The sequence below is a fragment of the Eulemur rufifrons genome, chromosome 30 (assembly GCF_041146395.1).
Source record: "Eulemur rufifrons isolate Redbay chromosome 30, OSU_ERuf_1, whole genome shotgun sequence".
Lineage (NCBI taxonomy): Eukaryota > Metazoa > Chordata > Mammalia > Primates > Lemuridae > Eulemur > Eulemur rufifrons.
In genome coordinates this window covers 118,261,803-118,286,113 of record NC_091012.1, presented here as the reverse complement: position 1 = coordinate 118,286,113, position 24,311 = coordinate 118,261,803, and the positions used below count along the sequence as shown (strand labels likewise).

The following is a 24,311-nucleotide window of genomic DNA, read 5'->3' as shown; positions in this document are numbered from 1 at the left end:
TGTGATGTAGAAAAATAAAGCAGGGAAAGGGAAAGATAATGTTTGGGAGTTGCAGTTCTAAATAGTGGTTAGAATAGGTTTGACTGAGAAGGTGAGTTTTGAGTAAAGACCTCAAGGAAGTGAAGAAGCCAGCAAAACAGGCAGTGGGGACAACAGCAAGCACGAAGCCAGTGCTGACTGGCTGGTGTGTTTGAGAAGCAGTAGGTGGCGGTAGGAGCAGAGTGAAGGAGGAAGGGTAGCAGGGAGGATGACAGAGAGGCATGGGTCAGATTGTGTAGGACCTCATAAACCTATAGAAGGACTTTGGCTTTAACTTTGGGATGGGAAGCCATTGGTGGGTTTTAAGCCAAGGAGTGACAAGATCTGATTATGCCTTAATAGGGTCACCCTGCCCTGTTGAGGATAGACTGAAGGAAGAAAGGGTAGAAGTTAGGAGGCCTGCTAAAGGCAATTGTGATGCTCTGACAGAAGAGGGATTCTGATGTTTTGGACTGGAGCAGTGAAAGCAGAGATGGGGAGAAGTGGCAAGACTCTAGATCTACTTTAAAGGGAGGGCCAATTTGATGATGAAATGGTTGTGGGTATGAAAGAAAAGAAATTAAGAGTGACTATAGGCCAGGCACGGTGGCTCACGCCTATAATCCTAGCACTCTGGGAGGCCAAGGTGGGTGGATCGTTTGAGCTCAGGAGTTCGAGACCAGCCTGAGCAAGAGTGAGACCCCCGTCTCTACTAAAAAATAGAAATTTGGCTGGGCAACTAAAATTAGCCGGGTGCGGTGGCACATGCCTGTAGTCCCAGCTACTCGGGAGGCTGAGGCAGGAGGATTGCTTAAGCCCAGGAGTTTGAGGTTGCTGTGAACTAGGCTGAAACCATGGCACTCTACTCAGGGCAACAGAGTGAGACTCTGTCTCAAAAAAAAAGAGTGACTTTAAGGTTTCTGGCATAAGCAACTGGAAAGATGGAATTCCCATTAGTGGCTGGGGGAGAGAACATTTTAGATAGCGGGGGTGGGGGGGTGGATAGTGGTGGGGAGGTGCTGGCAGTTGGTAGATCAGGAGCATACTCTTGGACATGATAAGTTAGATAAGGCTATTAGACCTTGAAGTAGATGTTGAGGAAGCACCTGGATCTACAAGTCAAGAGTTGATGGGTGAAGTCCTGGCTAGACATGCAAGTCCTAGAGTCATCATCTTGTAGATGGTATTTATAACCCTGAGACTGAATGAGATCACCAAGGTAGCAAGTGTACACATAAAAGAAAAGAAAAGAGGTCCAAGAACTGAGACTTGGGGCACACTATTGTTAAAAGGTTAAAAAAAATATAAGGACATATACATATACATCACACATAAACATTTTGTTGGAAGCAACCATAAGTGAGTAAACTTTGGAGATGGAGGTTGTTTCGGCTCAGTATAGGGGAAGGAAAGGATGCTGATGCAGGGAACATGACTGTTCTGACGAAACCTTGAAGAATAAGAATGCAGCAGTAAGCCAGGCTCATGGTACCAGCTACTTGGGAGGCTGAGGCAGGAGGATCTCTTTTGAGCCCAAAAGTTCGAGTCCAGCCTGGGCAACATAGTGAGACTCCTTCTCAAAAAAAAAAAAAAAAAAAGCAAAAGCAACAATGTATATTTCAAAGTAGGTAGAAGAGAGTAGTTGAAATGTTCCCAAATCATTACACACTCTATGCATGTAACAAATTATCATATTACACCTCATAAACATGTAAAATGCATAGCAATAAAAAGTATTTTATCTCAAAAAAAGAGGGCAGCAGTGAGTGAAGGTTAGGCTGGTGGCTTGAAGCAGATGAAGGGGCAGTGTGGCTGTAGTAGGCAGCAGGATGGAGAGGTACAATTGTTTAAATTTCTCCTGTTTCATGAAACAAGCAGCAATGTTTTAGAATAGACTCCCTGGAAGCAACCTCTGAGATGGAGTGCTCATCTGCAGAAGGTTTACTTGGGGGTGCTTGTGGCAGATACCCCCTGAAGAAAGTGAGGAAGGCAGGTGGGGCAGAGGAGAAGCTGCACTGTGATGTGATTTCAACTAAGGCCTCAGTGGATCCCACAGGGTGCTATGGCCCTTCAGAATTGTCCCAAATTGAGGCAAGGGAACTGGGTTTCTGTTTCTCTACATTAGCCAGTCATTGGTCCAGGCAGTTTCCCCATGAGAGGTGGTGTTACCTTGTGCAAGATAGTGCTCTGTGGCTGAAGGCAATGCCCAGAGAAGGACACAGCTGTGAGCCATCAGTGTCCAATATTCCCAGCAGCTCGGGTGTGAATGCCCTGGCCCCGAAGACAAGAGGAGATATGGCTAGGGCACCACAAATCCACTAACAGCATCTACAATCTGCAAATGCACTGAGTCCGTATGTCACATTTAAATGAATGCAAATGAATGGGGACAGCTTCCTTCTCCACTGTTGGAATGTGCATCTCTTTTACTGTCTTTTATCAGATGGTCAACATTTTCAGCTATGGTAGTGTCATTAAATTACTTACTTTAGAGTAGTGACTAGAGAGCTGGACAAAATAGGAAAAGTATGTAAAAACTAATGCCATTAAAATACTCTAGGAGCTGGAGCCTGCCAGTAAGAGAGACTGTGAAAAGTATACGGCCTGTATTCAGGCAATAAAAGAGAATCAGTAATTTTCTGCTGCTTCCCTAGGAGGCATTTGGAAATGTGTTGAGGCAGTTTTGTCATCTGGGAGAACTACAAAGAAGGAATGGTTGTGCATAATCAAAAATTGTCCCAACCCAAATACCAGTAGCACTTCTATTGAGAAATACTACTGAGCAAAAGTTGTTAGGTGCCCACTAACCAGGGCATGTTTGAGAGCGAAAGGGTGCTATTAATAATAATGTCAAGACAACAGGCATAAACTGTGAATGAGGCAGGCAAACTAAGACTTATTGGAGCCCCAGCATAGGGTCTTGCAGCTACCCACATGGGAAAGGGGGCAAATCAAACCTAGGAACACAGGGTGTGAAATCAATCATATCTGAAAAGTATAGACTTGGAGTCTTCCAGTTGTCATACTGACTTTAAGAAGTGTTTGAATGTTTATCCTCCTGTGGCATAAGAAAAGTTATCCATCTCAATCCTAACTGTTTGGCTGATAAAAATTGTTACTATGCTTAGGATGTTTAATTTAGTATATGGCCAAGAATTATTGAACCAGTAATCTCAACTCTTGTGATGGTGTAAGTAATTACCTTAGCACAGTGTTTACCAATGTTTTCACATCATAGCACACACAGAAACTGATTTTCAGTTGTAGGACATCCTTGGTTAACTGCAGGTGGCTGAAGGTTACAGGACTCATCTGGACACCCCCAAAACTGCGAGATTCAAAGACTTTAGCACTCCTGGGACACATTGGGTATTCACCACTGAGAAGTTCTGCCTTATCAAATAAGTCTTCAAAGTCTAGGAAGTTTTAGAATGAAACAAAGAGATGGAGTAAACCTAACCCATGGTTTTAATACTTTTATGTTGAAATTAGGGATAATCTGTGTTTGCTTAAAGTGCTTCAGATGGTTGTGGCAATTTGGCTTATTAGCAAATTGGAGAGATTGGTCTTAGGTTCCCATTTAAAATGTGTAATTTTACTCATGTGATCTCGAAATGAACAGTATAAGAAAATTGGACTCAGTTCATACAGTTTATGGTATTGGAAAGTGTCAGAGAACTTGAGATTCACTATATTTATAAGTTTAATTTGTTGAGATATATGTGAATTAGGTACTAGGGAGGTTTATTTGATTGGTGTTTAAAGTCTTCCCTGTGCGACATTATACAGGCTTGAAAATAAAGCACATTAAATGTATAAATGCATTTTAGAACAATAAAATTCAGGCTGTTCAACTTGGATAAGTCTGCTCACTAAAAGTGACTTCTTTATACAAATTGTCTACATTTATACATATAAAAGTGAGATTTTTAAGTTGAACCTAAAGGTTTTAGGTTTTTTTTTTTTTTTTTTGACAGAGTCCCGCTCTGTTGCCTGGGCTAGAGTGCTGTGGCATCAGCCTAGCTCACAGCAACCTCAAACTCCTGGGCTCAAGCGATCCTACTGCCTCAGCCTCCCGAGTAGTTGGGACTACAGGCATGCACCACCATGCCCGGCTAATTTTTTCTATATATATTTATAGTTGTCCAGCTAATTTCTTTCTATTTTTTTAGTAGAGACTGGGTCTCTCTCTTGCTCAGGCTGGTGTCAAAGTCCTGAGGATAAGCGATCCACCCGCCTTGGCCTCCCAGAGTGCCAGGATTACAGGCGTGAGCCACCACACCTGGCCGAAAAATTAGGTTTTAAAATGTATACTAAGTGGAGAAACCTAGCAGGTGCCACCTTAACCAAGTGATCAGTGTCAGCACCAAGAATGGGATAAACCATCCTTATGTGCCTTCTGGTATGATGTGCTGTAGACGTATCATTGCTTATATAGTAGTCCTGCCAAAATGCATAGCCTGAATCTAATCATGAGGACACATCACACAAACCCAAATGGAGGCACAGCCTACAAAGTAACTGGCTTGTACTCTTTAAAATGTCAAGGTCTTTGAAGACAAAAAAAGGCAGAGAAACTGTTCCAGATCAAAGGAGTTTAAAGAGATATGACAACTAAATGTCACAAAATCATGAATTAGATCCCAGACCAGGGAAATACATGTACCAATAAAAGACATCATTGGCACAATTGACAATATTTGAATATGCACTGTGGAGTAGATGATGGCTATATATAAAATTAAATTTCTTTATTTTGATAATTGTACTGTGGTTATGCAAGAGTGTCCTAGTTCTTAGGAAATGTACATGTGTATTTAAGTGTAAAGGGGCATAGTGTCTGCAACTTTCAAAATGCTTCAGGAAAAAACCTAAATCTACCATCTATCCATCAAGAGAATAACAAAGGAAAGGGAGCAAAATGTAAACAATTCATTGATCTGAGTTAAGGGTATATGGTGTTCTTTGTACTATTCTTGTAATTTTTCTTAAGTTTGAAATATTTCAAAATAAAACATTATAGAAGAGCTAAAAATCCTGAATACATATAAAATACACACATGCACACACACATACGTATAAAATTTAAGCCTTGAGTTACTGTACGTAATTTTTTCTGTACACAAAAGTTACTCTCAAACATCCCCAAACTTCACACACTCACACAATGCTGTTTATTATGGAATGTCTGGCATGTTGCCATTCTCATGTTGTGAAATAAGTCCATGAGATTACAGAACACTGAAATCCAAGGGATGTTGAAGAATGTGTCTGCAGTTCCTACTCTAGTGGCTTTGCTATTGTGAGAAAGAATTTGATTTGGGTCGTTCCTACACTTAATTTGAAGGCAAAGTCTTTGCAAGTGTGCCAATGCCTGCCTTTGTATTCATTCTATCATTAGAGCATTACAGATTCAGGGAAATCCCATCGCAGCTCTACAGAATACATCCATTAGTCTTGGTGTTTTCTCCCAAACACGTATTTTGCTTGGTGGTGCACAATCTGCACTGGCTTGATCCATTTTAATTTCTAACCAGATTAATTCTGTCCCCTCCATGTGCCAAGTATGCAATGGAAAGCCAAATGCCCTCCTCAGAGTCACTCACATAGTTGTCTTAGACATGGTGAAGTGTTGAAGATGCCTTAGTCACCTACGCAAGTTCCATCAAAACAGCCATTCTGGGTGTGTCAAACAAAGGTAGGTTTTGGTAATGGTGGGAGGGATGAATGGTGTATTTATTTAAGTAGGATGAAAATTATCCTTGGTATACGTGGGCTTCAAGGGTTTTCATGAGTACCACCACCATGAACCTTAGTAGGAGGCAAAGATAGTCTATCCCTAGAAGAGCTGACATTGCTACTCATTTTCCGAGCCTCCTTCACAGTTAGGGCAAGAAGCAGAGCAGAGTAGGGATGAGGGAAGGGGGGGGGTCTCCCCTTGGTGGTAGTCATGACTATGGTTGCCCTATCTTCCCCAGAACCAGTTCTGAGGCATTGTTTTAGGCATCTCCTGCCATTCACACATCCCCGTAGGGCTGATACCATCAAGGATAATAGAAATGATATGAAATTCTCTTGAGAAGCAAAGTGTAAATTGCAAACTGGCTTCATGTACTTGTTATAACTAAAACAAAAAACAACCACAACAAGCACTATGACTACTGTTGCACAAAGTTTGTCTCTCAAGCTACAAATGCTTACCCCCTATGATCCAGCAATCTCACTTCTAGGAATGTATCCCACAAATATATTAGTGCACAAGTGAAATGGTGAAATGAAAAATGTGCAGTATGTTTTGTCATAGCAAAAGACTGAAAACAAACTACATATCTCAGCAAACAAACCGCTTAAATAAAATATCTTGCAAACATATACTGGAATATTATACAGTTATAAAAAAGAATGAGAAAACATTTTATATATTGTCAAGCAAGGTGCATAACTGGGTGCAGAAAATGCTATCTTCTGTGAAATAAAAGAAAAAAGTAGGAGCATATATTTTTAATTGCTTATATAAAAATAAAGACACTTTGGAAGAATACACAAGAAATTAATAATGTTTACTCATAGGGCAGTGAGGATGATGTGTGAGATAAGGTGGTTGAGAGTCTTTTCACTGTCTTTCTAGATTTTCATTTTTCAATCATGTGAGTGTATTACCTATTTAAAAATTAAATAAGTTAAAATAAAAACAATATTCCAGTCCAGTCAACACTTTTTTGTAACATAACTGCGTGCTTTATTGAGATACACAGTAAAGCAGTAATATAATACAATAGTAAGGCATATATTTGGTGAAGTCTGATATGTTGTGAAAATGCAGTAAAACTGAAGTTTAAAAAAATAATTAGTAAATGTTACAGGTTGGTGTTAAAACACAATATATTATGATACTCAAGTAAGAACCCAGTACCTGAAAACAATGACATAACATGCCATGTGATGTTTATGCTTCAGTTACATTGATTATGATTTACAGTTTAATACTCGGTGGTTATAAAGAACACGAAATAATGTCCAAATTATGCTTAAAACACAGCAATAAAGCTCTCAATTTTTATTCAAATATTTTGACAGACTCACTCCAAAACTAATGTCTAAAAGATAAAACAAAACAAAAAGATTAAAACAAAATTATGCACTCTATTTACCTCTGATTTTAGAATGAAACTTAAACTTAGTAGGATGTAAAGTAACCCCTTGTTTTAAATCTTGGTTAAAAAAAATCCTTGGGTAAATAAAAGGTACAGCGTTACATAAAAGAAAAAAAATGCAAGACTAAAAACCAAATCTTCATGTAATTTGTTACCTTAGAGCTTTGGGTTTTCTTTTGGAAATTATAAAGGAAAAAGAAAATGGAGAAAAATGTTCATGCAATAGACAAGTGTTGAAGCTGTGAAATCAGGTGTGCACAACTATCAGGAACACCCCAAAACCAAAGTGAGGTAGAAATAGCATGAGAAGCTGTGTTTGATGTTAATTATCATTAATAAAATAATGGACAAAACCCACTCTCCAAAAGTTAATTACACTTGATGTCAGAGGTAACAGATTTGCAAAAGAATACGTCACGTGGTGATTTCCACTGAATGAATGATTAAAAAAATCAAAGAGTAATAAAATGACATGAAAGAGTAAAGCTTTTTCCTACTAGTCCTTAGCTTTTCCTCTTGAGTTTTTCTCCTCTTTTCAAACAATTTTTGTTTGTGTATATATTTAATGAATCTGCCTAATCCACCAAAAAGGGTTTGGAGTAGCTTTTGCTTTTGGAACACTTGAATCAATTTGCCTTCCTACTTACAAACCTGTGTGGTATTACTTGCAGAGAAATACAAAGGAGGGAAACACAGCTCATGGGCTTCTGGGTTGATATTTATCAGTATCACAATGTGATGGGGCTACCGTCTTACACGTATTTTCCTAAGGGTTATTTTAAATTAAGTCTTGTGGCATTTAAAAACTCATTGCAATGGGGAAAAAATATGAGACAACAACAAAAACCAAAACAACTACTTCCTTTTGACAGTGAGAAGAAGGCAGAATAATTTAGTTGTAATTATAGAGATCTCTACGTATGGTTATGAACATTCATCCAATCCTCTACTTCAAGAGTGGCCTGCTTCCTCACAGGGATTGGCTGGGAATTCATAGCCTTCTAGCCTTACCATTGTCGTCCTACTGCTTGAGAGTTAAAAATATCTTCTGATTCTCTGATTTCCACCAAAGCATCATTAAATCTAAATCATGGTATTGCCAGCAGCAGGAAGCTGAATATTATCAAAAATGGATTACTCTGATATAATAAGTCCTGTGTATTCATTCACGTTCCTGTTAAAAAAAAATTCAATACTCTAGTTGTCAGTGGAAAGTTTAAAATGAGAAACATCTGGAGCCCTAGACAATATTTTAGTGTTGTAGTTTCCTCCAGGCTTCAGGCTCCAGGGAAAATTTCACTCTAGACCAAGCAGGTAAGCCTGGATAACGAGAAGCAATTTCTTTCCATTAGACAGTGGCAGGAACATTTGAAGAAGGAATTTAAAAGGTCTATAGAAATTCTTATCTAGTTATCTATATACCTATAGTATTTATATACTTATAGACATATAGATGTATAAAATGAAAACCCACAGCCAGCCCCACTCAGTCTTTCCCAAAAGAGCAATGTGAAGTAGTCATTTGGTGGTGTTAGAGAAAGTCCTATCTTTAATATGCAAGAAAAAAAAAGCCATGAATCTCATATGGATATCACGCTAAAAGGATGCAAAACAATGCGTTGCCTCAAAGTTTGTGTGTGTTTGTGTGTGTGTGTGTGTGTGTGTGTGTATGTGTGTGTATGTGTTTGTTTTTAGGGGTTTTTATAAACAACTTTTTTTATAAAGCACACTTTAGTTTACAATCTTTCTTTATAACTGTTATAAATTTTTAAACAACCCAAAATGCGTTCCATATAAAGAAATGGCAAGTTATTTAGCTATCAAGATTTTACATGTAGTTTTCTTATAACTTTTTTGTACAATTGCATAGACGTGTAAAACCTGCCATTGTTAACAAAACAATAACAGACTTAGAAACTACTGAAATCTACAGTATAGTACCACTACCCTTCACAAAAATATAGATTTTATTTCTTGTAAACTCTTACTGTCTAATCCTCTTTGTTGTATGAATATTATAAAAACCATGCGGGAATCAGGAGTTGTAAAACATTTATTCTGCTCCTTCTTCATCTGTCATGACTGAAACTAAGGACTCCATCGCTCTGCCCAAATCATCTACCATGTGGAAAAGGCTTCCTACATTGTGTCCTGGAAAGCAAAGAGAAAGAAAGACTTTACAAAGGGTGCCGATATCATCACCCTGATTCTTTTTCATTTGGGAGATCATTCCTCATTTCTGAGTGAAGACAACACAGAAGCTGCATCGTGAGTGTACACAACAGGGTTTGATTTTCACCAGTTTCCAGGAAGAAGCAAAGCCTTGTTAATGAAGCCATTACATGTTGTTAGTATCAGCTTAATGTTGGATCAGGCTACTGGTGTCATTTAAATGGAAAAAAATGTCAAATAATATACTCATCGTCCCAATGTAAATATCGTATATCAAAAGGATTCCATGGATGAGCACAAGATTACTATCATAATGGAAATATTACATGATGGGATATGCCTTTTCTACCTTGCTATGAGTGATTACTTACCATCTACTTGTATTAATATTGTTTACTATCAAAATACCACCACCATAACTATCACCATCACCTCCAATATCACTACCATCACCACCACCCAACCACCATCACCACATGAAATTTTCATTTCAAAGGCTGTTTCAAGCTGTTGGCTTACTTCTGAGGCTATGGTGGAGGTGACTATTTTCTCTCTACTTGGGTTGAAAAATAAACTCTTGAATTCACCTTTTTGTACACTATTAACATTTGAATTAGGAAGCTTCAGAATAAAAATCACTTTTCATTCCAAATTACTCTAGAGCCTAATTATAATATGACCCACACGTATTGTATGGATTTGGGTATCCTGTGACTGCATCTTTGATCTCCTCCTAAAGGAGGGTTAACTACCAGAATAGCCTTTTAATAATAATGTGGCATGACCTAGCATTAATTCCCCAGCATGGAGCATAAGAGCAGAATACCCAATGTCCCTAGGTATTTCGTAGCAAAATTCATATCTAGAGTAAGATAATCTGAGACATAATTTATGGCTTGCCTTTTCAGATATATCCCGTATTTTTATATGGCTAATTTTAATTCTTGGACATTGGTAAATCTTTCTACTCTTCAAGTACTGTCTTTGGAACTGAAATGCTTTACTAGGCTATTACTACCTTGCTATGTATCAACTTCGCAGATTCCCATAATAATTGTTGAAATCCCAATAAAAATTAAAGATAGATTAAGGCAGGTATTCTGTTGTAATATTTATTTCAAGAGACATATCCTTTCTTAAAAATATGAGAAGATGTGAAGAGGATTCATGGGCAGGCACTTAAACAGTGATGATACCAGATCAATTTGAGATTTATTAAAAGTTTAATGCCACTCAGGCATTTATATTAAGGTGACCAAGTTTGTAAATCTCTTTGACCCTTATCAGTGCAGTTTCATTGAGAACTAATTACATTTAAAAAAATCACTTTGGATTTTGGTTGAGACTGCAATATAAAAACTTTTTAAACAAAGCATATGTACTATTTATAAAGCGGGCCACTATTTGGCAGCTCTTAGTGAAGAACTGAAATCATCTTTGGCTTTTCTGTGCCATAAAAACCACAGGAAGACACAGTGGGCTCTTTGCTGCTCCTCAGAGCTCAGAATACAAATATATATCTGATGCTATCAGGTTGGAGGGCTTCCCCTGTATCTATTTTTACTTCTCAGCAACCCAGGAAATCTGCACAATTATTCATGCATAACCGAAAATAGATGGACTAACTGCAAATTTTTAATTACCAGCAATCATAACAGTTATTAACAAAGCCAGTAAAAACAAAATCCAAGACCCTTATAACCTGATACCTGAATGTAATTCAAACTATTTCTCATGACCCACATCTGACTATATTATAGTCTACCTGGGAGCTGGAAAATGTATTACAAAACATAAACGAAAAAGGGGAAAACTCATTTTTCCTGTCAGTGTATTGATAATCAAAAAGTGCCTTTTTAGACTGTGTGCTAGGGGATGTGGACTGAAGTTCAACAGATAATAAAACAAGTAAATGCATTTATACATTATATAGCCAAGTGGTACTTCTATTCCTTAAAATACTGTTCAGTTACTACCTGGAAGGAAAATTCTTGAGCCTCTCAAGAGGCATAAGTTCTAGGGGTATCTGCTATTTAAAAATTTGCCAGGGAAAACAGAGGTTCATTATTCTTAACATACCACACACACTCCCATAAAATGTTGGGTGGCTTTTAACCTGTTTAAACTGTTAAATTTTCACAAATGACCTTGTGGTCATCCTTATGCAATAAAAATGAAGAACTTTTAGAGTCACGTCACCATATCTGTATTATGCCTTTTGTTACTTCATTTATGAATACTTGTTTCGCCAAAATAATGATTTCAATGTTTTTCATGGAGGTTTTTTCCCCCCCAAAAAATTCTGTTTCTGACAAAATACTGCTCCAAAGAATCATACCTCAGTCTATTGGAGGTGTAAAACTGCACTGTAACATAGATATAGAAATTAGATTTGTATCCTGGTTCTATTATCCATTTGTGTAAGGCACAGCATTAGTGAGGTCATTAGTTTTACCTGACAGATTTTTCTAAAGTTGAAATTACAATCTCATACTGTAAGTGCAAAAGGCACTAAAAGCGGCCAGGATTGAGGCCTTTGCAGTCAGCTTCAGGCACAAGTTGACACAAAAATATGTCCACAAAAAGTATTAATTTAATCCATTCTTAAGCAAGGATTATTGAACACAAAGGCACCATGCGTTGAACATTAGGGCAGTTGTATGTTTTTCCAAGTTGGCGATAAATGCAACACATTTAGTCTCACACGCCACCACTGCCTGAGGGAGTTGCTTTCTGCAGTGACTGGAATTGAGACTTTCTGGCAAAGATTCAAGATCTCAATAGCAATCTGGCACTCTATTTTTAAAAAATACATTTCCCAAATAAATGGTTAGCATTCAACTGGCCAAAGCAAAGCCAGAATACTGCAGCGAAATGTGCTTATCTTCGCTTCTCTATAATTCAATCTCAGGAAAAAAAAATCTGGTCTACTGTACATTTGGAGTATTTTCATAGAATTAAAAAAAGTCATTATTGTTTTGATTCTCTGGCTTCTGGAACCTTATCTGACCATAATGCATCTCAGGTAGTTAAGTCTCCAAATATCTATGTGACTTCTATTATATGTGTAGTCCTTTTCTAAAATTCATCCATGAATGAAATATGTTTAAGGTAGTCAAAATTATGGTGCAATTTTTCATAAAAAGTTAAAATAATTTTTAAGGGGCACTTACCATAAGAATGAACCCAAGAAGTCTCACATACAAAGTACATGAACCAGGCAAACTGTCAGGAGCATTCAGTGCTTCATAGATTCAGATTCAGGTTTCTTCAATTTTTCCTCCTAACCTACCACTCCTCCCCTGGGACCCCACTGTCCAAAGCCTTAGAAGCAAGCACTGGCATAAATACATGGAAGGATCATTATATTCATTAGACTTGCATGGCACAGTGTTGGCAGAATTTTCGGTATGATTCCTTATGTTTAAATGAATCAGTGGCCACTCTAGTCCATCTTGGTGCTAAGGATCCACAATCTTCTCATACAGGAAGCACTCTCCACTTATCCAACCTGTCTTCCAGAACAGTACATACTATTGCCATCCCATGGGATAGTTTTTCTTCTCCCCTCCTTAACAGTAAACTCTTGGTAAGGAAAATCTTGTTTCACTAGGGCTGTCACTCAAAACTTTGTCATCCAATGGTCACTTAGGTAATTCAATGTTGAGATAATATTTCTGGTAGAATAGGAGTAAGAAGCATCTTTCACTATAAAACCCCAAACCACAGTCAGTGATAACGCTGTATCCTACCCCTTTGAACCCATACACAGGCATTTAATAAACCCTCAGGACTCCAACATTCAATTTTTTAACCTAATTAGGTTATTGTTCTATGTGGCTTCAAATGCCAAATATAAAGGAGTGTCTTCTAAAAGGCAAGGTGAGATGACACAAGCCTTTCAAATCTCATTTTATAATGTGACAGTACTGCATAAGAGTTAAGAATATGGCTCTGGAGCCAGACTACCTGTATCCAAATCCTTGCTGTCACCTTGGACACACTGCTTACCGTCTTATTGACTGTTTCCTTATCTGTAGAATGGGCTTAATAAGAATACCTACCTCATAGGTTTATCATGAAGATTACATGATGAAAAAGATGGCAGTTGCTGAGAGCAATGCTTGGCACACAGTAAGTGCTCAAAAAATGTTAGCTAAAATGGGAAAGAAAGAGTGTAGGAACCATGGAAAAAGGAAACAAAAGAAAAATGAAGTCATCCCAGAAGAATTAAAAACCAAGGGCTCTGGCAGAAAAATGCTAAGGTCCTGGAAGTGGAAGAAAGCTTTATGACTCATCAATTATGTTCAAGGCTAAATTTATTTTGAAGATTGTGTTTGTGTTGCAAATGGCAACAGATGATGAATTGTAGGAATCCAACCTAGGGACTGCAAAGGATTGTCATTTTAAAGAGATTCTTGCTCCCCCAACCCCTGGTCCTGTCGTTATGGTGATGACAAGATGAACATTTGAGGAGTGTTCCTCATGAACTGCAAGTGGAGAGGTGACTACCATCCTTAAATGATGACACAATGTGTAATACATACATGCGCGTGCACGCACACAATTCTTACACAAATGCCAAACATAGAAAGCAGGATGAGACAGACAGAAGCCATGGCTGTGAGCCTGAATCTCACTAACCTCTCTCATTGGCTTTCCAGGGGTATTTCTTCCTTTAATAATAGAGAGAGGAAGAGGCAGAGATATCAGAAAGGGAAAAAACATGCATAAATATACAGTTTCATATCAATTTACTTCTTTTACCAAACAAATGTTGAGATGACAATTCATTTATTCCCTTCTGAAAAAAAAAAAAAAACAGAAACAAAAAACCCAAAAGACACATCTAATCAAATAACCTTTACATACACTTAAAATCAGTGTAAACAGATAACATGATCCAGGAGACGTCATTTATAGAATCCATAGAGTTCATGCATTCAAGTGGATGAAAACTGGCACAGAATAAAAATCTGACAAATCAGGTATTGTTTTCAAGGACAACTCAAGCTTAATGTTCAAAAATCTCAGATTCTCTTCATTCTCAACGTGACAATCAGCACATTGAAACATAAACAGTAGTTGACTTTGTGTGCCAAAACCCTACACCCCAAATGCAAGGCAGAACCCCGCATAGAGGCCAGACTCCATCCTCTTGGGAGAATTTCTTGGTAGAAGCTGAGCATGTTCATGATGGGGTTGGGGGCATTTGAGAATATAGAAAAGATGAGGGGAAGAAGTAAGTTCCAGTAATGGGCAAGCCACAGAGCCAGATCCAAGAATGAGCTTTCAACTTCCTCCTCATTAATTCAGCAAATATCAGGAGCCTTGAGAGGGGATGGCTAAAGACCCACTGGCCTTGTTTCATAGAATCCTACATCTGTCTGTATTTATTTATTTTTGAAAAGTAGATTCTGATGACAAAGTGTTCTATGACAGTATTTATAATTAGAATACTAAACAGAAAAGTAGGGGCCTCTGACCACATCTAGCATGCCTTGGGCACGGAATTTCCTTTTATCTCCAGAGTCTTCAGACTAAAATATTGGTTTTCAAACTGTTTGACTGTAGCAACAAGACACTTCCTAAAACAAGCTTATATGGAATTCCAGTATTTAGAGCAGATCAAAGCAGAGCTGTGAGAGGTCCCATACAGTATCTCCCTTCCTCCCTGACCCACCATGCTCAGTGACTTCAAGGACACTAAAATGCCCTGAAACAATTTGGGAACCACTAAGTCTGGAATGGAGAAGTATGGAGGTACAATTTCCATAGGAACTTTTCAAAGGTCAAGTTTAGGGTTCAAAACTTCTAGTATATATTTAAAGGTTTTCTGAGTATGGCTTTTCCTTTCATCCCTCCCTCCCTTCCTCCCTCTCCCCGTTCCCTCCCTTCCTCCTTCTCTCCTTGTCCTCCTTCTGAATTTTCCTAAGTGAGTCAGAGATTTCTTAAGATACAAAAACTGCAACTTGACCATGTAAGGGCCAGGAATTCATGATGCTCCTCAAGTCAGGGAAAAGAGAAAGAAAAAATGGGTACTGGCTCTTCAGCTGTGAGAGTTACCAGTGATAGACCATACCATATTATAGGAAAGGGAGGAGAACATCATTTCCTCCTTGATGGCTCAAATAAATCCCAGTATGAATTACTCACTCCTTCCTTTTGATTCCTTTAGCAAGATTTTTTGTTATTCTTTTTTTTTTTTTTTTTTTTTTTTTTTTTAAAAAAAGTCTTTATACTTCATAGTTATGCTGTCTGGTAGCAGAATTCATTCTCTTCCCTTACAAGATTGTGAGCTCTTTGAAGGCAGGGCCCACTAGTTGCACACCCATCTCCCAATCCCCAGTACCTCATACTGTACCTAGACACTATTGGTATTTGATAAATGCTGGCTGACCTGAATTGGTGAGGTAGTAGCTGGGCCATGGCCAAGAGTCCTTCTGAGTTATAAGCAACTTGGCCTTGACTGTTACACTTTAGCTTGGATACCAAAGGCCGGTGGTAGCTTATTCTGGCCTGTAACTTTAGTATATTTTGAAAACTTTATAACTTTGGTCTACTTTGAAAACTTTAGAACTTTGGAAAGGACAGTGTTGTTAGAAAGCTATATGATTTCATTTCAGAACATAATTATGATTCTTAGAGGGATTAAGGTTGGATATCTTTATTCATTCTACACCAAACCATATCTAGAGCTCAGTGATTTGTGTTTTGTTTCAAGTACTTCTTCAGAAACCATATTTTATGTAAAATGGACCTCCCAGATCCATGTTAACCCTAATCTCTTCCAAAATCCTCCCTCATCACTTGGGTCCCAATGTGCTCATTGACATAGTACAAAAGGAAGCTCCTCTTTTCATTTAAAAAAAAGTTAAAAACAAATAATGTTTTCTACTGTATTAGGAAAAGTTCTACACTGATAAAATAGAGGCTACTTGGTTGTAACATTTTAAAAAGTTCTTGACCAGTAAATAAATAAGTAAATGCAAGTGCCAGATAAAAGTGTTATTTTATAAATACATTCTTTGGAAATGAGTTTCCTCAGACTTTCAGTTAGGGTGTCCATCTGGCAATGTGGTATGTTGGCAGGAAATGAATCAAGGGAAAAGGGAAGTATGTTGGGGGAGTCCTGAGTCTAAATAAAGGCCTTGGTCAGGTCTAGAGAAGTCTAGTTTCCACAGGCAGTATGAACTTGACATTATTGATTGTAATTCATTATTTCAGCATCACAATTGCAAGGCATTACTGTTTCTTACTGTGCCTTTACTTTCTTTTATCTTAGTTCACTGACAGTTTTAAAAAGTTAAGGGGGAATGAGTCTCTTTTTAGGATTTCTGTTTCATTACAAGTCAAAGATGATTCAAATGGCTACACTTTAAATATTGAAACATGCAGGCTCTTTGGTGAACATGGATATAAATGTATAAATCAATTCAAAAGCACAGTTCTGTTGAGCTGAAAGTTGGTCAGCACTGAAGCCTGTGACTGTGTATGTGCGATGAGTCAGAATGTACAGCAAAATAATAGTGTAAATAAGGGATTGGCAAATGTTCCCTGTAAAGGGCCAGATATTCATAGTAAATATTTCAGGCTTTGCAGTCCATACAGTCTCTGTCACAACTATTCAACTCTGCTGCAACTACTCTGCCCTGGTAGTGAGAAAGCAACTATAGATAACATGTAAATGAGTTGGTGTGGCTGTGTGCCAGTAAAACGTTCTTTATAAAAACAGGTAGTGGGCCAGATTTGGCCTATGGGCTGTATATAGTTTGCTTGTCTTTGGTGTAAGGTAATAATTGCTCAAATCATTGTGGAAGCAGATAGAAAACAGAATGGTGCCTGAAAGAGGGCATATGATGCTTCCGTCTGCCTTTGTTCTTTATGTTGTTTTTCCATAAAAGAACCATGGAGCAAGATTTCAATTTTTAAAGATGGCAGCTCTTACAAAGCTGTTGGGTTGGTAAGTTGGGGGTGTTTGACAGAATGTATGTGGGCTTATTTGTGAGGGGATGGTACGAGAGGGACAGGGTGGCATGGGCTGTTGGGGAAAAAAATAACGTGGCATAGGTCAGTAGGCAAGAGATTGTATAGGCAGCAGAAATACCCACACAGCACTGCTAACTGCTTTCTGGACTGTCTTACTGCACTAAGAAATTATCTTGGATCCTATTACTCATTAACCTATATAAAGTGCCACCTCATTTTAGAGAGCCCAATACCATACCACTGACTAGGAAAGCATTACTTTCATCAATGCACATACCTATAAAAATATCTTTGTTAAGCTGCTAAAGATCAGAGACTTATGGAAAAATCACTTAAGGGTTTATTTTTAATTATATTTATTATTTTTTCTACCCATGTAGTGTTCCTATAGAAGGTAGAGAATGAGAAAGTATCTTATAGTAGATAATGACTTTTATTACACTGGAATTCAACTTCTACATATACTTACAGACAGAGGAAGAGATTATAGGTAGGTAAATAGATTAGCTAGCAATTGGCTACTGTTCAGTGTGTAAATATACACTGAGGCACTCAAACCCTCGAAGTGTTTGTGAACAACTAACTATATCTAGAGATTAATCAGAAAAGATATAATCACAAAGCTAAATGTGCACACATTCACACCTTGAACATGCTGCAGTTTATATTGCCAATTATGCAGGATAGTGTTGGCTATCGATTTATCACTAAATGGAGAAGCATGCAACTCCTTTATTAATTTGGGTAACAGTTTAGCAAGGCCATTGAGATAAGATCAGAGGCCTAATTTAACTTGCTGAATGGCCATGAACAAGGTACTTAACTTCTCTGGGCTTCCAGGTACTTGTGTAAAGGAAAGATAAAGATGAGCTGACAACTTAAGGTCCAACTCTGTGGCAAGGGGCAACAAAGAAGATTGTAGGTTTAAAGTATACAATAACTCGCCTGTCTATATACTTTATATTTATGAAAAACATAATTTTTTTAAAAGGCTTTTCCTCTGTGGGCAATTATCTAGCAGGGTTAAGTAAACCATGAGGTGGTATTTAATAGCACATTTCCACTAAATGTCTGACCTCTGGCTCTGACATCTGTTTTGAGTTACTCAAACAGCTGTCCGAAACAGCTGTAGCAACCGTGAACTTCATTTTTCATAACACAACAATGGGAACATGGATGGCAGCGTTACAATAAAACTATAAACTCCTCTAAGACATTAGCAAGGTCTTAGCAGAAACATTCATGGTAAAAATTTTAAAAATTAATTTTTTTTGGAAAAATATTCACCTGGGCAAGGAAAAGTGAGATCAGTATTTTTAAACCACTGGTTCAGAAAATAAATTTAGTGTGTTGCAATCAGCATTTTATTTTTAAATGAATAAAACAGAGAAAGAGTGTGCATTACATGTAGTATGGAAGGTATTGCTTCATGAAACTTGTTTCTAATCTTTGCATATGTGACTATACACATAATATATGACATATGCATATGATGGGTGTGTGTACATATGTGTGTGTGTACATAAACACACATATAATTTTTTTATATCCTTATTCCAGTTTGCAATGTAAAATGTTTCTGTTATAAGGATAATGGTCAAAACAGGTCGAAAGTCACTGTTCTGGGCATCAAAGATGCTAAGATGACTTTTCAAGGCTTTCCATTTGGGAGAGTCTATATCTCGAGATGTTAAGGTTCTGAAGAACTTCTGCCCAACATCAGCCTAACATACCTACGAAGTGGTAAAATGTTTCATCAAACCTCATTCTCTCTTTCTCTCTCCACACACATACACACACCATTCTTTCAAAATTTAAAAAAAAATGCTTTTAGTTAGAAATAAATCATCCAAAAAACACTAGAGTGAATTGATAATTAGCCTATTTTTACAATGATGAAACTTAGTCCATTTGAATTTGGGGAGGAAAACGTCTATAAAATGAGGCCTAATTTAGCTGGAAGCAGCAAAACAAGAGAAAATGCCAAGGTCACAGCACTACCGAAAGACTGGCCAGATCTTCCAACACCTTAGCTACTCTCTTGTTATGTTTTTTGTTTGTTTATTTGATTGGTTTTTCTCAAGAATATGAATTAATTTTCTCAGGCCACCAGGATGTGAATGACTAAGTAGAAAGCTGAATTAATGGAACCGGTATCACAGACAAGGCCTCCTTATCTCACATTTGAGAACTCAAATCTGCACTTAGGGGATGATATTCTTCCATAAGCACTAATTTAGGAAACACTATACAGGTGGCCTGAATAGAGTTTCCCAAGTTTCCATACAAGTGAGTAAATCAATATCAGAGATGCTAACTGCCTAATCCCGTATCAGAGGAGGTATATTTCTAGTCTTCCAAGGAGCTTCTTCCATACCCATGTGGTATCTAGCTTTAAGGATTCTAAAAGGAGGGGTGCAGGGAGATGGTGCAAAGGATTTCACCTTAAAGCTAATTAGGGTGGACCAGAGATATAGGAACAAAAAGGAATCTAGGGAGGCAAGGCTGCCTATGGGGAAGCAGAGCCACAAGCATTGCTGTACCTTCTTCTCTGCTATTCTCTTGTTGCTTAGATGTGGAAGAAATGCCCAGGGTGCAAAAGAGCAGACACCAACTTCCCACAGAGTAGGTGGGAAGTTTAAGTGGCCAGGATCACACAGCAATCATATTACTGCATTGTGATTGGAATTTCTTTGGAACTCTGCATCCCCAATTGACCATAAGTACCTTGAAGGCAAAGAACTTGTCACTTCTTTGCATCCCTAGTACCTCTACTGGTACATAGTAGGTGCTAGTAAAAGGGCAGAGTAATGAGGATAAAGGTGAGAGCATTTGATTCTGCCAGGCCTGTATATGGTCTTCTTATTATGAATCATGACATCTAGGGAGAGGAGTCTAAGATAGTCAGGATGGGGATGGGGGTGGCGGGTGGCGGGTGGCGGGTGTGGAGGTGGGTGGAAGACAGATAAGACTTTTATCTGTTAAAATCAACACATCAGAGGCACTCAGCAGCGAAAAGATGGCTGGTGCAGACATTTAAAATTAGCTTCCCCTGATGGTTCCTTAGCAACACTCTACCAGAACATTATTGCTTTTAATGTGCACTGCACAACGTTCACTGGCACATCAAATAGCTAGGAAATGGCCATTGTTAACTGACATTGAACAAAAAGATAGGAAAAACACACTACTCAAAACACCCTCCTCATTGCCCTTATGGAGAGGAACGAATAGCGCAGATTTCCTGCTGCCCTTCCCTTCCAGGCTGCCCATTAGGGGTGCCAATCACTGGCCACAAAGCCTTGTGTTTGCTCCCTTTTGTTTCTCTGGGCTTTCCTTCTAGTTGATCACAGGTGACTGCTGCCACTCTTTTTATTCACTGAAGGGAGGTAGGACAGTGACTTTGTTTTATGAGAGGGCAATACACCAAAATACATGCCCTAGGAAACTAGCAACAGCAGCAAAATATCTCCTTGGATGAAGCAAGACATCTGAAGCTCATATAGGGTAGTGGGAAAAACCTGGGGGGTGGGGTAAAATGTTGCTTTTGTATGAGGGGCAAAATATTCAAGGTCAAAGTGATGGAGAGAAAGAAAAATAATATCAATGCCTTTTTGCAAAGCCTGTATTCCGTCAATTGAGGTTAAAACAAAATAACAAACTAGTCTATGAAGATTATTTGTTCTTATATTTAAATGATGGAGTAAGATACAATTTTTCAATATAAAGGGCATCAGATTGCAAGTCAAAATTCCCACTGCCACCACTCGCCAGGCATGTTCTAGGCCCTGCTGTAGCACATAATAGCTGTGTGTCCCTGGCAAACACACCATTAGGGTATTAATTTCCTCATCTGTACAAGTCGCATAATAATTGCTCTTCAGTAAAAGGCACCTCATAATTAACTCTTCAGACTAATGTGTGAAGCAAGTAAAATACTTGATAAATATAAGGTGGTATTCTCATTTCTGGAAACATCTTGATTTCACAGGTATTCAAATCAAAATACTCCAAAGTAGAAATTCACACCTAAAAATAAAATCTCACCATGGACCCAAATTCTCATTCTGATGGCACACGTTGACTTCCATATGGAAAATACACATCACACATCACTTGGGTATGGAAATGAGTGGACTAATTCCAGTAAGTCTGAGTCCCTTGCAGGTACTGGAGCTTACCTCTTGAACTAGGGAAGGAGTTGTTGAGTTGCTCCATCACCTCCTCTAACCCTGTGCTTGTGTCTTGAGGAGGACTGAGATCTTCCTCGCCTTAAGAAAAGCAAAAAGAAATAATGGCCAATTACACTTATGTAAAATGTACAGATACTAGAGAAAAGGGCCACAATTACATTTTAAAAACCATTATAAATGCATTTCACTTGCTCATAAATAACATAAATAACAAAAACCCCTCAAGCTAATGATTAGGAAACAATTTCTTAAAGGGAAAAAGAATTCCACATGGTCATTTATCTATGTCATTATCCTTGGAGAAGAAAACCATGTATCTATTTAGAAGTTAAGATAAAGTTTAGCAGAAGAGAGGATTTGAAATGTTCCCATCAGATATAAATAATAAACACTTGAGGTGATGGATACCCCCGATATCCTGACTTGATCATTATATACTCTATGCATGTAACAAAATATCACATGTAACCTTATAAATATGTTTAAATACTATATGTCAATGAAAAAGAAAGAAAAAAAGAAAGATCAAGTTGACAAACCTTCTTTTCTTATGCCCCATTAACGAATGTGAAACTTTTTTTCACTATAAGAAAACAATTATTATGGCACACTTGCAGTGTGTCGCCTCAACACACAAAAAAATAAGAATGTGACATTTTGAATTCATGCCATGAAGGTAAGAAGGAGACACTGAGGTCTTTTTTTCACTCTTTCTTTTGATATTTAACCAAAAAATACAAACAAAACTTAAGTACCTTTAAAGTCTAATGTAATAAAAATAAAAGGAGTATGTGACCTATACAGGTATTGAAATATTAATATTCTGAAAACTGTAGATATGGGTTATACTGGGGAGTTATGTTCTTTCTCTTCTTTTTTACTTGGGACTACTTTATCATAACGATGTGTTGGGGTTTTATAGAGAGGAAATCTATTTTTAATTTTTGAGAATTTGTTTATGTGAGAATGGAATGATGATTTGGAAGCCTCTGAAAGGAGTTTAGGGATGGATGATCTTCACTGGGAATGGGAGTCTCCTATAGATTTTTTGGATCTATGTCTCTATTGTTTATTCATGTGTTAAACACTTCAAACAACATTTGCAGTAAGGGGGGAAATTTGTAGGCACAAACAAAATTAATTTAAATTTTGAAGGTCCTCTGAAACTAATTTTTCATAAAACCCAGTCTTCCAACAGTGAAAATAACTGCTTTTCAAGTTCCATTTGTTCAGTACATTGTCACTTCTATCTAAAATAAAACCTTGCTTCAGCAAGTCAACAATAATGAACTTTCTTAGGGACAAACTCAGGTTCACATCTGACTTGGAAATGCCTGCGAAGCCAGTGACTAGAAGATTTAAACATGCTTGTCATTTCCTTTGGTCTATGCCACTTGGATTTTCATCTATGATTATAATCCTGCATTTATTCCTATGTTTTTGTCTTTTCTTTTTAAAGCACAAGCTAAAAGAATCACTGCCAATGCTAACCATTAAGACAAAATCATATCTTAGGTGGATGTGAGGCTGCATATCATTATTAGGATGGAGGGTTAAGAACATAGGGTAGATCAAAAGCCTCTGATTATGTGAGTCTCATGGTAACACACCATAGGAAACCTCTTTGAAATACTAAGTACAGGAAATGGGTGCTGAAGAATTAAGGTCACAAAGTAGAAAAGGCAGAGTTACAATCTCTCTCTTTCTCTCTCTCTCTACACACACACACACACACACACACACACAACTTGCTTAAATGTCTGCCTTTAGAAAAAAAGTGAAATTCAGTATTTTTAGTTTCATTTTTCTTACAGTTTTAAAATACCATTATCTGGTGACGATGGAATGAATGAAATACTACTACCAGGAGAAACAGGATCCTGACAACTGCAGGGCCAATTACATCTCTCTGTTCCATTAGTGATGCAAATTTTTGCTAAATTGGGAGACATGAGGCATTTTTAATGGCAACAAGTCCACGTTAGTGGCAGCATGATCAAGATCAGGATCAAGAATAAATCAGAACCAACAGAGACAGTCATGAACATTGATGTTAATATTTCTGACAGTTTAATTACATCATACTGGAGCTCTAGGAACTCAATTGTACTGTGTTAAGATTCAGGTACAGTTCAGTGAAGTGCTTGGCATTCCTGTCTCTGAATATTTGAAAGATCAATGGTGTCAGCCAAGTTCATCTTTACAAATAAACTACCTGTGAATCTCAAATATGAGTGTCCAAGTACAAATGTAAAATTGGCTTCTTTGTTTTAATGGAAAACTTTCATGGCAGTGATAATTGTAAACATTCAGACATTCTTTGAGTGCCTATTACATCCAAGGTAGTAAAAAAACAAGTAATGTATACTCTTGTTTTCTTCTTAATATTTTCAAGATTTCTCAAAATGGTTTTAACTCACCTCCTTTTAAGAATTGAAATCAGACTTATCATATACATGCATGAGTAGAAGTGCATCAACTCACTGAAAAATTGCTTAAAACCTAATATTTTCTGTGTCAGATTATACTGGAAAAGTTAAAACCACTAAATGAAACCTGAAGTTAAAGTAACACCATTGTACTATTCGATACTGAGCCAGAATTTTTTTTTTTTTTTTGAGATGGAGTCTCACTCTGTTGCCCAGGCTAGAGTGAGTGCCGTGGCATGTGCCTAGCTCACAGAAACCTCAAACTCCTGGGCTCAAGCGATCCTCCTGCCTCAGCCTCCTGAGTAGCTGGGACTACAGGCATGCGCCACCATGCCTGGCTCATTTTTTCTATATAT

At 37.7% G+C, this 24,311-nt stretch overlaps 1 protein-coding gene across 7 annotated transcripts in view; it reads right to left on the bottom strand.

Annotated features, from left to right (window-relative positions):
• Positions 1-7,491: 7,491 nt before the first annotated feature.
• The window catches only part of DMD (dystrophin), a 1,602,346-nt gene continuing 1,585,526 nt past the window's right edge, over positions 7,492-24,311 (bottom strand). For 5 of the 7 annotated variants that reach the window (XM_069463912.1, XM_069463911.1, XM_069463913.1 and 2 more), the window contains 2 exons: positions 21,515-21,604; positions 7,492-9,323 (listed from right to left, as the gene is read on the bottom strand). In XM_069463912.1, the coding sequence (XP_069320013.1) occupies positions 9,226-9,323; positions 21,515-21,604 (188 nt within the window). In that variant the 3' untranslated portion in view covers positions 7,492-9,225. Of the gene's footprint in view, positions 9,324-13,988; positions 14,021-21,514; positions 21,605-24,311 lie in introns of all 7 variants that reach the window. The other 2 variants (XM_069463910.1, XM_069463917.1) reach the window with 1 other exon arrangement.